Source organism: Centrocercus urophasianus, unplaced genomic scaffold, assembly GCF_019232065.1.
Source record: "Centrocercus urophasianus isolate 14NV4802_14NV808 unplaced genomic scaffold, USGS_Curo_1.0 seq_16, whole genome shotgun sequence".
Taxonomy (NCBI): domain Eukaryota; kingdom Metazoa; phylum Chordata; class Aves; order Galliformes; family Phasianidae; genus Centrocercus; species Centrocercus urophasianus.
In genome coordinates, this window is record NW_024884711.1 from 39,160,961 (window position 1) to 39,177,252 (window position 16,292).

The 16,292-nt window shown below is 39.3% G+C and overlaps 1 protein-coding gene across 1 annotated transcript in view; it reads left to right on the forward strand.

Moving 5' to 3' along the window:
- The window catches only part of PTPRN2 (protein tyrosine phosphatase receptor type N2), a 622,313-nt gene that overhangs the window by 560,599 nt on the left and 45,422 nt on the right, over positions 1-16,292 (forward strand). The window contains exons 15-17 of the mRNA XM_042817469.1: positions 1,445-1,592; positions 7,679-7,752; positions 16,037-16,114. Of these exons, the coding sequence (XP_042673403.1) occupies positions 1,445-1,592; positions 7,679-7,752; positions 16,037-16,114 (300 nt within the window). The remainder of the gene's footprint in view (positions 1-1,444; positions 1,593-7,678; positions 7,753-16,036; positions 16,115-16,292) is intronic.

Sequence of the window (16,292 nt, forward strand, 5' to 3'; positions counted from 1 at the left end):
CCCAATTCAGTGAGGAGTGCGGTGAGCGACAGCTTTAGCAGTGCTCAGTTTGGCAGAAGATGAACTTGGAGCTTTTTGCACCTTCTGCTGAAGCTGCTGAGAGGACGGGACTGCCCTTCATTAAAGCATGTCTGAAGATTCCTCGGTACAACAGAGGTGCCACGTGGTGGGGAAATTAAGCAATTAAATTTTATTTTTTTATACTTCCAGGGGGATTTTTTTTTTATAAGAATGTTTCCTGAACAAGTGTAGATGGGACTGCAGCAAGGCATGGTCCAGCAGGAGCCCCTTGGGTTATACCAACCAACCTTTTAAGGGTATTGAAGAGCTTAATTTACAGATATGAGCTGGGTGTACTGTGTGGTTACTCTGTTGCTCTGGAAAGTAATTTGGACGGGTAAGTAGACCTGCAGTACCAGATTCTTTATTTCATTGCTGCAGAGAGGGGAAGAGATTCTTCCTAAACATTCCTCTGGTCTCCCCCTCATCTATTCGGAACAAGTGGAACAATTCGGACCCTGGGGTGAAGGAGCAGGTTCTTATTTAAATTTTGGAAAACCTCTGGATGCGAATTCCCAACCCAGTGCTGTACAGAACGTCTTGTCTTGTGAGAGCCTCAAAGACTTAAGATCTGCCCTAATATACTCTGGTGGGCTGTCATTCCTGGGATACCAATTAAATTTTCTTTGAAGGTGATTCCCCTAAACGCAGTTGCTTTTACTGAAGAGCAGGTACAAGGCACAATCTTTAACAGTGTATATTAACACCATCTTCTCAGTGCAAGGCTCACTCTGCACCTGGACTAGCACAGTATGAACTCCTTGTCTTTGCACTTAAGTCTGGCAATTTTTAAATTCTCAGGAACTGCATTGATGATTTGAGTTTGCATGTGTGCTTGAACATTAGTTTTAAAAGCCTTCTGTTTGACTACAGATGTTGTCATAGCAACTTGTTTTTATTGATGGGTACTGATTACTCTTCTGTTGTCCAGTGAAGTAGATAGTTGTGCTTACATTTTCTAGGCACTGAAGAAGTTTCTTGCTCACTAAGTTCCACATCTGGAGATTTCAGGCCTTTCTTCTCAGTTAGTGCTGATACATATTAATGATCTGATTTTTGTATAGCACAAATGAGGTTGAAGTAAAGTCACATCAATAAATGAATTAGCAGTCAGACTGAGTGTGTTGTGTCCCAGAGCTCAGGATTTCTACTCTTTTCTATTTCTTTCTACTTCTACTTTTCACTCCTGACCGTTCTCCCCTTGCTTTAGGATAAAGGCAGTTTCTGAGCTCTCAGTGGAAACAAGTTCTGAGCAAGTACTTATTTGGAGAAGCTCTGAATCATTACCTTATGTCTGCCTGTTCTGCTTTCCATCCTGAGATGCATCCTTTTAGCTTTGAGACCAGATAAGCCAATGCTTAATACAGTATTCTTTTAATTCCAGTCCTACATGGAAGATCACCTGAAAAACAAGAATCGTCTGGAGAAAGAGTGGGAAGCTCTTTGTGCTTATCAGGCTGAACCCAATGCCACCACTGTTGCACAGAAGGAGGAAAACACCCAGAAGAATCGCTCCCGGGCTGTAGTACCATGTATGTATACTTTAATTTCCATGGCTACTTCTTAAATTCTTGATACTTCTCTCAATATCCTTTGCACAATGCTTGGAGAGTTTACAGATGCCAGGCAAACAAAATACGGAGTAGCGTATGTGTACACTAGAGAAGTGTAGCTATGAATATGGCTGGATCCATGTCCTGTTGTCATTTCAGAATGTGTTTGTCTTCTTGTAAGTAGCATATATGTTACAAAAATGCACAGTTATGTCACCGATCGCTGCTGCTGCAGCTGTGCTGTCTCATGAAATTCAATAGCCAGAGTGCTTTTCAATGTTGGAATATACTTTCTGTGCAAGAGTGGCATCTGCAGCCATTCAGCAGAAAAGTTTGGCTTGTTTGGACAAGTTGGTATCGTGTCCATCCAACAGTAATACCAGCAGTCTATAATCAGAGCTGGATGATCTGTTTATCAGATACTCAGCTGTACTGAATGAGCCCCTCTAGGCTTCAGTGGATAAGCTTGCAAACTGGCTTCTTTCTCTGTTAGGATTAGGATGAAAAGAAGGAAAATAAAAAGGGAGCCAGTTTATATTCCTAGAATGTACTTTTTCTGTAAGCAGCCATTTTTTTTTTTTTCGAGTTTGAAATAAAAATAACACATTTTTCTTATGCAAATGTATTTCTCATAGTTTACATCGGTAATGTGCAGCCACATGTTTTATTAAGCAACCAATGAAACAAAAGTGAAGCTGAGAATATATGCAGAGTCCACAGCAACAAAAATGCTCTCAGTCAGTGTGCCCACAATCCAGCTGGGTAGCTTGGCAAACATATACAGCTACTTTAATTTTTAAAGTGCTCTGAAAACATTAATTTTCCCTATGAGAGCCTTAAGTACTATTTTTCCTTTAGAAGTGGGAAAATGACAGGTAAGACATTAAGTAAATGTCAGAGCCAGATTTGGAGTGAAGATTTTTTGGAGCTACTTGGTAATTTCCCTGAGCCCGTCAGTGCCCACGTGCTTGTTTCAGTGGGATTTGGCTCTCCTCTTAATTTAGAGATTCTTTCTGCATTGCTGTGCTACTTAGGAGAGGAGCACTGTAATTCTGCAATACACATTCTTACGAATAAATACCATGCTGGTCAAAAGTCTGCTAGGACAGTAGCAATACTTGATTGACTTCATGTGTTTGGGGATCATGTCTGTAGAAAAATACTTTTTTTAAAAAAAAAAAAAAAGTAAGGATGGAAGTTAAAGGAGTGTAATACCTCTGTGCTCTTTTCCATCCCCCTGCCCCAAAATAGCATTTATAGACATAATCTGAAGTGAAAACTGCTCCATAATATGTATTGGTCAGTGTTGAACTTTATGCTTAAAGCATTCTTGTTAATGTGGACTTCCAGTTGGGCTGTGTTAAGCTGCTCTGAGCCTCCGTTCATGAATGAAACCAGATTGTTCCTGAGTCCTGCCTTGGAGGCTGCATGGAAGCTGTAGGTGTTGCCAGAAATTGATGCTGGTTGTTGAGCTGAGTGTGTCTGCATAATACAGCAAGCAATGAAATAGGAACCTTCAGGCCATTCTGGCAGTGAGTCCAGAAGCAATATAGCTGTAGCAGCACTAAAGAGCAGGGAGTTTTAGCTTAGGTGTCATGCCACACTAGACAGCTGAGCTATTTTCAGAGGTGAGTTGGCAGTCTTTCTCTTTTCATCGTATCCTACTGCTTGGATGAATCAGCCTGTAGTGATCAGCCAAGAGTGTACAACTTCCTGCCCCTTGCTTCTTGCATAGTGTGTTCTGTGCCTGTGCCATCCATGTACACCAGCACAGTGGTTACAGTTCATCTGATGCTTTAATTAGAAGCATTTTGGCACACTTAAAACTCTTTTGACTTTAGCAAGAGTAAATAGCAATCTATTGCCTTTGTTACAATATGGAAACTTCTGTTCTGGCTAGGGGTGTGCTTGGAACTTTCCTCTTTGAGTTGTACAAAACTTCCTGCTCTCCTTTCCCAAAGCTGTGTGTGCTGGTGAGCAGCTGTTATGTTGGGTCCTTAGAACTACGTCAGTGGATGAGAAGTGTGGCATTTTGATAAGGTATTGGTTACTGTGAAGTCTAAAATTAGGGGTGAGGAAAAAAAGGTCTCTTTTTTATGTTGTTTTTTTTTATGTTATGTTTTTTGCATAGGTTTCTTTTTTTATGTTGTTGATAGGCTTTTGATATGCTACTACGTTGTTACGCTGCATTCAGTGTATTCTCCACCCTGCCCTTTTCATATTTGTAATCACCTTGACAAGATAAAACAGGATTGCCGATTCGTATAAAAGATTTCATCTTAGGAAGGCTTCAAAGAAGCTTTCATACTGTATTGTATTTGCTTCCAGTTTTCCTTTCTTAACCAGTCTTAAAATATGAGGATATTATTTTTTTTTTTACTGGTTACGCACTGGTGCCGTTTTATAGATGCCACAGTTATATCATAACTTACTCTTTTACCTATCTTCTCTATATACAAGTTAGTGTCAGAATCACCTTGACACTGCATTTAGTTAATTAACTACTTGTTCAAAAAATTCTGATAAGTGAAGTAATTTAGACCTAGGTTAATAAATAACATTCTTTTATCCAACCAAGAAGCATTGCAGTAGCTTAGAGTGATGGAATACATAGATAAGTTTATCTTTTTTTAAAAAAAAAAAATATATGGCAAATGCTCTGGGATAAATGAACTTGATTTCATTTCAGATCTCAGAAGTGTTCCACATTGTATAGATAATCTATGGACAAAACAACTGATCGGTAGATTCAGGTTCTTCACAGTCTTCAGACTGCTTTGCTTTTGCTCCTCAATACTTCTTCACGTTCTTACCCCAGTGCAGTTCTGCACAGTGTTTTTATACATTCATGTGTGGGCAGGGAAATAACAGTCTAAATCTATAAGAAAGAAAATGACATTCTGGGGTAGAATGTGCCATTTTGATTGCTGGGAGATGCGCCCTGCTGTGCAAAGCCTGAATTCGTACAGCCCGAAGCTTCCCATATTCATTGTTTCCAGCATTTCTTGTTGGTTCTATTCCTTCAAAAGTGTCTGACTAAAAGGACACAGAAGACAAAAAGCATTAGGTAAGTTATAAGTTATACAGCCAGGCTTTCAATCCTCATTGGAAAGTAACAGAGGTAACAGATCTTCATTAAGTCACAGGGCCACTGTGAGATATGCGGAGGATTGTGCGATGGTGTAGTACTGCAGTATTGGTGATTGTTGAAATAATTCGGGGTTTTTGGGGCCCAATTCGACTGCTTAAATATAGGAATTCAGTGCCATTTGAAATACCTAAATTATTCGAGGCCACCACATATTGCTCGAAGGAATAACACAGGCTCTGTGGGAGACAGGCGCACTGCTAATGGCCTGAGTATTCATATAGTACAAACTCATATCTGCTGTATATTTTATCCTTTGTCCTCCATCCTCTGCACTTATACTTTGTATGTATGTAAAACACAACTTGTATTGTATTTCTCCTCAGCTGTATGTTGGTAGTAGCCTTCTTGTTTAGGAATCCTCTCTGCTATACACTTCCATCTATGCGTTTTGTTTTTCTTTCAGCTGTGGTTTGGCTGGAGCGGTAACAAATGCAAAACAGTGCAGTATTTGTCTGCAGCTATTGTAGACATCTGAAATGATGGCTAGTTGTAGCTTGCCCAAATTGCAATAGCAAGTAGCAGTATTTCTTTCTCATTCTTTCTCCTCTCCTATTTTTTCATTCATCTTTCCTGCTTGCTTCTTAGATTGAGCTAATATTTCTTACGTTCCTCTCCTCCTTCTTTCTGTTGTGTATTTCTTTTCTTTTTGCATTTCCTGCTTCTCTTGCTCCTCCTTTGCCTCTAACATAGCAAATATTTAATTAAAAAAAAAAAAAAAAAAAATGCTTGTACATTCAGCATTTTCCCTGTTGCTTATTGTTGCTTGTTGATCATGTTGACATTGCTCATTTTAAAGTGTGTCCGTTGCATTTTTTCCTTTTCTGCTTGTTTCGGAGGCACTATTATGCTAGTTCCTAGAAGCTTTGAAGTGATAACAGGCAGAGGCAAGCACAATCTGTTCATTGTCAGTATGAAAGCTTGATGCTGCAACTGAAGCACACGTGGGTGAAAACTCTTGATATATACAAAAGAGATGTGTCCAACTCTTTTGCACCCTTTTTTCTGGCAGCAAGTGTGGAGTCTCACCACTACGTAAGTATTATCTTGTCTCACCTAACAGGGCAGCAGGATAGTGATAAGGTACACTAAAGCAGAGAGTAGAGATTTTCATCTCTACTCTGTGTTTACTGTGTTTACTGTGTTTAAAATAAAAAATTCTAAAAGTACAGATCTGAATCTTGACTTTTTATTGGAGAGCCATGCTGGCATCTATTTGCTAACTACTGATGAATCAGTCTCCACTGTCTCCCACATTCATTACTTGAAAATTCCTTACATATTTTCTTTGGTGATTAGTTTAAATGGTTTTGCTGTCCAAGGCATGTGCTTTCTCTTCAGTGCTTACTTGGCCTAAGATATGTGAGGGATCACATTCAGTGCACTTAACCTGTGCAAATCCTATAGTTTCCGAGCTGTCCTCAGGCACTCTGTGGCAATGCTCACTGTAAAGCTTCCTATAAAAAAAAAAGAAATCTTGGCTAGTCCCAAGATCTCAGGTGTAACAAGATCATTTTTGTTTCGTATTTGTGATATAGCGGTGGTAAAGTAAGTGTGGAAGCAAACAGTATACGTGAGCGAGCTCTTTCTCATCTTCTTGATCCTCGTGCTATGTTGAAGGCTCATTTTGTGTGAATAGTCAAGAATGGATGTTGTTTGACATGCCTTGCACGTATCTAATCTTATTCCAGGAGAAGATCTGTGTGTTAAACTTTGGTGACAATCTAGTGACTGTAAGCAAGTCTTCATTAAGTCATACAAAGTAGAGGCTTCCTGGGAGGGCAGCTCCACAACTTCTCTCTGCAATGCACTGTGCAGGGTAGCTTTGCTGAGGAGTGTGAACTATAAAGGTTATGTATCAGATGAAAGTTGTTTGAGATTCATATGTAAAGATTTAGACATCTTTGCCGTAAGTTATCTGCATGTGGTCTAGTTTTCCTTCTCTGGCTGATGGAAAGAAACGGGTGCTTTTTGAGTGTAATTTGTCTTGCCTTTTGAGACAGCTGAATCAAGATGAGATGATTCATGACCCAGAAACATTTTTTTCTTAAAAAGTCTAGATGACTGGAACAGTTGCAGACATCTGTGTTGTCACTTTCTAAATACAGACAAATAAACCCCATCCATTATGTAAATTCTGAAATTCTAAATGAAGAGATCGAGTGTTTTGGATGTACCTGCTGTAAACATAATTGAGCTACAGCCATTAAAAATACAAATTAAAAATGGTAAAAGAATTGTGACAATAGACAGCCCCATGAATCGGTCTCCTGTGTCCAGAGCTGCTGTGTTCTCTACCAGTGATGCCTGAGCTGGCTTTGTGGCCAACAGTGCAGGAACATCTGTGTGTGCTCCACTCATACATTCAGTTGTAGATGTGCTGTGTTTTGTCTCTCCTAGGAGCATCGCCAAGTCATATTGTCTCCTCACATCACTGGCATAGCACCACGCAGCAGTGATGTTTGATCAGGACAGATTAACTTTCTGTCCAGCTCCAAATTGTGCTTTGGTGTTCCTGCTGTTCATTTTAAAGAGAAGCCAGATGGACCAAGTCCATCAGCTTGCTTCTCCCATGACCCTGCAAAAACACAGGAGTGTTTTCTGTAGTACCATCTTTTTTCCTAGTGACTTTCCTAGTTTAAATCTTAAACTCCCTGAGCAGCACCATATTGTGGTGCTCACATATTGATACTCAGCCCCTGAGATATCTCAGCTTCGTTCCTGAGCCAAGCTGTGACTGTGTGGTTGTATCAAACTTACACTGCATTAGGAGTCAGAAGAAAGTATCCTGTCTGCTGCTTACCCTGTTGAAGTGCCTGTCTTGAAGTGCACGTTAATCTGACTTTGAATTTCAGTTTACTTCTCTATACAAGTATCCTATCCATTGTAACTTTCATCTCTTTGTTTGCCTTTGCAGATGATCACTCCAGGATATGTCTGAAAGCTGAAAATAGCCACGACAATTCAGACTACATCAATGCTAGCCCAATTGTAAGTGCAACAGTTTATGAGAAATAATCCAAGTAATCTTTTCTTGTATTTCCATGCTGTTAAAATACGCTAACTTGGAGTATCTCACTGCCTCACAATGCTGATGTCTCAGTGTCCTTTGAAACCGAAGACAAAGAAATCTCCTGCAATTCTCTTGTGGATTTCGTTTCAGAACAACAGAGACACTAGGTAGTTGTTCTTCTGTCTCACAACAATGTCAGTTTTCTTTATTTGATATTTGCAGTGATGATAAATATCAGTGATATGCCTTTTGCTTAGCTGTCCTTCTGTGAGGAGACTAAGGTTGGTTGACAGACTATAAGAAAGAAGGAGATAGACTCTTGAGCACGGTCTGCTCTGGTAGGAAAAGGGGAAATGGATTCAAACTAAAAGTGGGGTAGTGGATATAATAAAAAGGTTTTTTACAGTAGGGTTGCGAAGCATGGGCACAGGTTGTTCTGAGATGTGGATGCTCCCCCCATCTCTGGAGGCATTCCAGGTCAGGCTGGACAGGGCTCTGAGTGCCTGATGGAGCAGTAGTGTTCCTGCTCATTGCAGGGAGGTTGAACTTGATGATCTTTAAAGGTCACTTCTAGCTCATACAATTCTGTGAACTATGATTCATTCACTTTAAGCTTGTCTTACTGGCTAATGTCATAAGAGGAATGGTTTATGCAGGTGCGGACCACCAACCTTTCCAAGCTTATGAATTTCTGGAGCAAGAAGTGACATTTCCTTTTCCCTTACTTCATCTGTTGCATTCCTAGTAGTGCATAGCTGTGTTTCTTTAGCCCTCCTGGTTCTTTGGAGGGCTTGCTGTTTTGAAATGAATAACAAGTTCCCTTACCTCTTTATGTTCATTCAAACTGCAAATTAGGTCTGCCCAGCTGTTGCTTCTGGATACCTCAGCGTGGCCCAGCTGCCCTTTCTTGTCCTACTTACACTGAGTATGGATCCTTGCTTGTCTGTGAAAGGTGATAGGGAGAAAAGCTTTCTATTTTTAGACACAAAGCAGGTTTGATGGAGCCAATAGTGTTGCCCTATCCTAGCTTCTCAGTGAAAGCATCAGGATGCCTTTTGAAGGGGAAGAAAGGAGCTGTGTCTTTGACCTCTATGGAAACTACTGTGATGCATGTCACTTTGCATGTGGTTTTTATGCACATTACTGGAGAAAATTATTACAGTGAAACTCTATGATAAAGAATTTAGGATGGACTGGGCTGCGTGTGCTGTTACTGTCTCATTTTCCTAGGGAGTATCACTTCCCCAGTTAAATCAATTCATGTGGGCAAAGCAACTGACAGTTTGCTACAGCATGAGATTAGAGGCTGCTTTCTTCCAAGATTGTTGACAATACTTTCTTCCCCCTCCCTCCCCCCCCCCCTCTCCAAAGAAAGAAAAAAGAAAAAGAAAAAAAATCAAAACTTTTTTTTCTGAGCTTCATACTCTTTACTTGGATGGATTGCAGTTCAAAAGCCTCATTTCATTGCATATATACAAATGTTTTATTCAAAGAGTTAAAATACAAAGAATGCAGCAGACATTTTCAGGAAACTTTTGTCTTTGACTGAAGATAGAGAAGAGCACATGCAGTCTTCAGGGATTTCCAGCTGCCATTTCAGAGGACAAGGGTAAGATGTGCATGGATTGAAGCTGTTTGGAGGCATCTTTAAACGTTTCTAGACCAAGCTTTAACTGGCCTCGGGATCAGATCATCTGAGTAACTTTGAGCTCCAGGAAATTTGTATCCCACTTATAAAATCATACACAGAGGCTCAACTCCAGGACTTCAGTGCTCTTTTTCTGTTTTTAGAGCACATTGGGTGAATTCTGTTTGCTCAGGCTTTTATGTCATAGCGGGATCTGAGAGATTTAGAAGCAAGTGTTAACGGGGACTGAGATGCTGTTTTCCTTCAAGTGCTTGGTGTTAATTTCTACTATTTCAGGAAATGGAACTACAGCATTGTTAGATATGGTTCTAAGCCAGGTTCAGAGCTGCCAGTAGCACAGATGCTGTATTTTTACTGAACAAGTGAGTATGGACTTATGAAAGTTGCCCAGAAGTCTATCTGTGCACAGTCTAACTGGTTTTGGCACACAGATTTGCTTGGTTGATGGGTAAAATCTGGAATGCATTTATATGACTGCTTCAATTTTATTTCTGGATTATAGAACAGATATTCCCTTAATTACATTGATGAGACAAGTGTTAGATCAAGTACTGTTGGGAATGGAGAAGCTAAGATATTCCACTGACATAAATAGCAAGATATTTATGTTGACTGGATGCACCATGTTACTGCAGGGAGAGGGTCTCCACTGGCACAGTCTTCTGGTTTTACAGGGGGTTCTAGTCTGGTCTCTCCAGCATTCAAGGATATTTTCTACTATAAGATTAGGAGATATTTTGTTTTATATAGCTTTCCCAGACTCAAGAGTTTTGTCTAGTAAGAAAAGTCACACAAACTGAATTTCTTCAGGTTGTCTCCCTGTCTCTTCGTGTGCTCAGACATATGTAAGTACACGACTGTTTGGGTTTGGACAAGCACCTGTGATCTTTCATAGCCGTAGAAAACTCCCAACAGAAACTGTTAAGCTCCACTTCTTTGTGGTAGGGATCCTACAGTGTGGGAAGGAGTGCCACAGCCCACATTTACGTAGACAACCTGTTAAACCAAGGAAAGAGATGCTCCAAATAGTTTTGCGAGTTTGTTTAGCTAACTCAGTAGTTGTGCTGTTTTGAAAGCAGTAGTTCAGATGTGTTTCCTGAAGGTCGGTGGGAGGAAGACACTAGTTTGCAAGCCCGTATTTTAGAAAGATTCCCTGCAAACTGCCTCATTTCGAGAGAATGAGATATCTTCAGGTTAGAGTAAATTTTTTGTTAATCTGGAATTGTTTTTGTATGGCAAGGTAGAATTTAGGAGTAATGGAGACTTTCAGTTCTGTTCACCACCTTGGAAGCCTGCCAAAATATTCTGTCAGCCCCTTGTTTCTGCAGTATTTTCTGCACTGTTCACACTGCACAGGTCACATGCACTACTACTGTTTGTTTGAGATGTTTTCTCTTTGTGGATTTGGAGTAAAAACGATTGTACCTTTATTCACTCTCCAAAAGTTCTGCTGTTTCTTTCTTCCAGAACGTTGTCTTTCTACTTAAATAACATCAGTAGTTACCATGTCAGTACTATGATGTTTGTTGGTGCACTTGTGCACTGGTGCAACCAGTGCTTGGGTTGGGAGCGCATTGTGAACTGCAAGATGAGCACTAATAGCAGAGGCTCTAAACTGGAAGAGGACTTCTCCTCCCTGCATCTGAGCTGTCTGCCAGGGGAAGAGTGCAGAATAAAGTAATTATATTTGTGCTTTGGGTAGGGAGGCTTCCAGTCATGTATGTGTTGCTGGGTATCCAGCTTCTAGGTCAGTGGTCCAGCCTCCAGCTGGGCATCACTCAGCATTGCCTTAAGTCTAAATGAGTGCAGCAGAACACAGCTAAAAAAAAATAAATAAAAATCCCATTGCTGGACAATGAGCTGGCCACCTGCCCACATCTTCTTTCCTTTAAAAAAAAAAAAACGCTGCTCCCTCAAGAGCAGCTTTCCCTCTAGCATGTTGTGAAAACTGGGGTTAGATTGGTGGCTTCAGTATGCCTGGAAGGAGGTGAAGAGAACCAGCAGAGATTTAGTCCAAGTTTTTTTCTGTAGCCATTTAATTTTCATGTAGCTTCAGGCCAGGCAAAATGAGTCCTTGGGAGAATTTGCAGGGTAAAAGTGGGGTAGAAATCTGTTTCCCTCCTCTCCGGAATAAAATAAAGTAATATGACAATAGCTCTGCTATTGGCTGCTGAATGAAAGGCTTGCAATTACAGCACAAGGAGACCCTGACTGAGCAGAATAAAACTGTGATAATTACATCTGTCATATTTGTATTTAGTCCTCATTAAATTTCGGGAAAATCATCCAGTGGTAAATAATGTGCAATCTTTGCTTTTAAATCAGAGGTCATGAAAGTAAATGGGAATTCTGTTTTTCCTCATAGGGTGTCTGGGAGAGAAAAAAAATCCCATCAACTACATTTAAAAACTCAGTTTGCTTATTATTGAAGACACCAGACTGAGGAATGTCATTAACGTGACAGTTTGTTCAAACACAGCATACAAATTTCATCACCAGGAATGGGCTCTGAAATTCATAACAGCATTCACAGCCAGATTTACTTCTTTCATTCCATTAGGAGTTTTAAAAGAAGGATGGGAAATTTGTTTTTAATTTTAAACCAAACGTGAAGGTGAGGTCTGGTCTGCCTGTTTTAATGCTGAAATTTAAGTGATTACAGAGTTCAGAAGCATTTAAGTGGATACACTTTACTTTCATAGATTATTTATGCCTTATAGTGTACAGTAAATAGATGTAGAGACATAGATTAAATGGACAATATATGCTCATTGAATCTGGAAACCACCTAGTACCTTGAATTCATACAAATTTAAGGCATTAATCAAAGTTCAACTTGATTTCCGTCATATTTAGTCTCCACTGTATCTCATTCTGATCTTATAGGAATATTTCAGCTCAGATTTAGGTCAAGGTGAATACAGTGTGGCTGAGAGCACATCTTGCCCAGTGTTGTAGTGTGCAGAAAGTAAGGATCTGAGAATCTGAGGCAGAAGGTAAAGGGCAGGAATAAATCAGTGTATAATGTACGTGAGAGTTTAAAATGGTCATCGATGCCTCTGGACATCTTTGCTTTTACTTCAGTTTCCAGTTTCATGAAGACTGCTTCACAAGGATTTGTATGTACTGCTATGTCAAATACAACAGGTTTGAGGATTTTTCTCCCAGAATGTATTGATATTGCTGTACTTTATCAGCATTATCAGTGAGATCCTGCAGCAGTGGGATTTCTAACTCACAAAAATACTGAATTCTTCAGAGAAACAGAGCAATTGGATAGTGGAGCTCTTGTATGAAAAACCAGAGGAGTTTTTTACTCTCTAGTAAAGTAAATTTATATTTTCTGCTCTGAAACAGAGTACATTGACTTTAATTAGAAATTACTGTAGAAAAGCACAAATATGCCACTAATATCTCTAATAGTTAGGGATTGTTTTCTGTGGCACTTGTTTTCTAGCAATAAACATGAATGATGATCCTGTTTGTTCCCATTTGCTTTTGGTAGTGACCAAAAGACCAGTTAATATGGCCCGTTCTAGTATTTGATCCTTGATTCCTTTCTTCCTTAATACAGTAGCATGGAATCCTATTCTGAAACATCACCAGATTTGCCTCTGTCATATTACATCAGAAAATGAGATATCTGCCACAGCATTACTGCTGCAATAATTGCACCTTTCTTCTTTTGAGAAAAGGCTGTTCCACCAGTTCTGATGCAAGTCATGTGAACGTTGTGCTTGAATGGGAACATGAAGCGAAAAATCTTGCACTTTCTTTTTTTTGGAACGATTACAGTTAGGATGATTTCTGAAGGATTTTCCTTAGTAAAATATTAGCAAGCCGTTGATTTGTCACTTTAATAATACTCAATAGTATGAAACCTGCTGTTCAGTATTCTTGAAGAATTTTCTGCTTTATCTTGTGATGTGAGAAATCTGAGGGATCCTTGCCTGGGAAAAAAAAAAAAAAAAAAAAAAAAAGCCTTTTATTTGATCCTTGATTAGTTACTTTAAAACCTGTTACTGACTATTATTTTTCTATTTGAACTTCTGTTAACTTTGATAGATGGCCTTGGTGACTTTGAGAGAACAAAAAAGACCATAACAAAAATATTGAAGAACTGTCCTTTATTGTCACGTTGAAACTGGATGACCAGAATAGTGATTGGTTGCACTTAGCTCAAAATACGTGGCCTTAAAACAGTCCATAAAATAGAAAATTGATGAAACCAGGAATTTAATTTAATTAGTTTAATCTTTGCTGTCATTTTTGTTCAGTTAAAGATCATTTAATAGTGTGCTCAGGCTTTCTGCTATCTTCTGCTTGCTCCAAGCAAGAAGAGTTTCTGCTCATAATTGTTCTCTGCACAGCTCAATGTGCTTGGAATGCAATAATTGTAATTGTCTTTTGAATTATTGCTAAACTACTGATACACTTCACTACTCTGTGCTTATTGTAATGTTTGCCGTGTTCCAACAGCACCTTTGTGACAGAGGTTGATTAATGCTGAAATGCCAAGATTGGCCTATTCCTGAGTCAACCAGCTGAATGGTGACAAGTATTTCCTCCATGACAGCACTATTTGCATCATCCTTGATTTCTTCTGCCTTTGTTTTCTGGCATAACGAATTTACTTTATGGATAAATTAAGCTCTTATTTTTATAAAGTTTTGTGTGTTCACTGTTGGTTATGTTTCCAAGTCAGACTCTTGAACTCTTGACAGGTGGCATCATTTTCAAGTAAGCTGCATGCTTGCACACTAGTTTCCATGGGGAGCAGTACATTCTTGTTGGTGCGGGTTACTTTTTGTAAGCCAAGATTTTTAGTTGCGGTGTAGGAAAGCATGTAAGTATGTGACTAAATCACAGGATTCAAAACAAAGTATTTAGCATAGAGTCGTCGTATCATAGAATGGCTTGGGTTGGAAGGGACCTCGAGGATCATCAAGCTCCAAAGCCCCTGCCACAGGCAGGGCCACCAACCTACATATCTAATGCTAGACCAGGCTGCTCATAAGGAGAAATAACCTTTAGGCCTGCCTTTGCTTAATCACATCCGTTGTTGTTTTCAGTGTCCAATTCAGTGCCTCAAATGTAACAGAAAGCAAAACGCACAAAAAGGTGCCCAGTTTGAAATGGTTTGTAAGTTTCTTCTACTAATACTGCTTTCTGAAGAAAGTTATTTACTACTGGGTATTTTGAGATTGGGGGAAAATGTCCTGCTATCAAAATTGCTTTTGTCAAGAGGCAAGGCTGAAATTTGTTCTGAGCGATTGCTTGTTGTGAAGAGTTGTTTGCTGATCAGAGAAGCATCTCAATGAAGCTCAGAATAAAATGAAGGTATTACAGACATTCTGGTCAAGGTTTCTGATAACTGTGGGTGGTGAATTAGAAGTAAGCTTTTATTCAGTGGCTTCGTTTTACCTATGTTGTGTTGTCATGGAGAATTTTAATATCAAGTCCAGTTTAATTATACATCAGAAAATTAGAAGCATTAAAGGATTCTCTTCTTTTTTGCAACATTCATCACATTGTTGTTCTGTTGGAATAACTTACATCTGTTCTTTTATGGTTCTTCCCGCTTTTATGTGCATATAATTATGAGGTGCCTTCTTTTATGCTGACATGTACCATCACTGAACATTTTGATAGGCTATGAATAAATTCAGGAGATGCCTGTTAATGCAAATGTGACTCACATTCATTCTTATTCAGATCTTACTTATAGAGCAGAATCATGCATTGAGACAAATTTTGCCTTCAGCTACATGGGTGTAAGTTAACTCTTGCTGTTTTCAGTGTCTTTCTTCTTTATGTTTGAAGTTTTGTCTTGCCTAGTTCAGGGTCGGAATGAGTTTGTTTGTTTTTTAATCCCATCAGCAGATCTTCTTTTTCAGCAGAATGGTTCCTGTGATTTAGAACCAAGAAAACCACCCATCGGTTAGAAAACGTTCATTGTAACACACTAATCCTATTTACTCTTCACGGCTTTGTTTCTTACATTCTTTATTTTTTCTGCTCAGTGAATTTTCTGCTCCTTGAATTAAATGTTATAATTAAGGTCTTTAGGCAGAACTTCTTCTGTTGTGGGCAAATCCATGCATTTAGGCAACTCAGCTAACCAGAAAAAGGCAGAAACTGAATTTGTTCCCCATTTTTGCTTTTTTTTTTTTTTCTTGAGTTACATGAGCCCTTGACTGGCATAGTGGAAAAGAAGAACATTTTTAAATGTTTGGAGTATTCTTAACACTCAGTGTAAAACAAAACAAACAAAAAAAAGTTTCAGATGGCTCCTAGGTTGCTATGAAACCACAGCGCTGACCTCAAATGCCTTTGTCAGCTACCGTAAATGATCTTACACTGCATATTGAAGACACAGGACATTGCTCATCACACGTGCTGATATTCATGTGGTAGCATCAGTCTTTTGTGGAAAATGGTCTCCTCTGGGCATATAAATAGAAATAAAGTTCTTGCTTGCCAGTGAAGAAAGGAGGGATGTAACAGGCCTTTAGGAAGTCCTTTGTTAGTGCCCCAGTGTATTCTCTGTTTGTAACACAGCAAAGGATTTTCCTTCAACTAAATACAGTCTGTGTTCTCCTTCCTGATTTCAGATGGACCACGACCCCCGAAACCCAGCCTTTATTGCCACCCAGGGCCCTCTCCCTGCTACTGTTGCTGACTTCTGGCAGGTAAGTTAAACATCTATTTGAAAACTGATTTTAAATTGCAAGTCAAATGTTTTGTTGCATTCTTGAAACACAGAGAGTGTAAAATCTGTTGTATTTGAGTTACAATAGTAACTCAATACCATAGCTGAAATATCTTCTTAAAATCTAGTTGGATATTAGAAACATTTATGAATGTGAG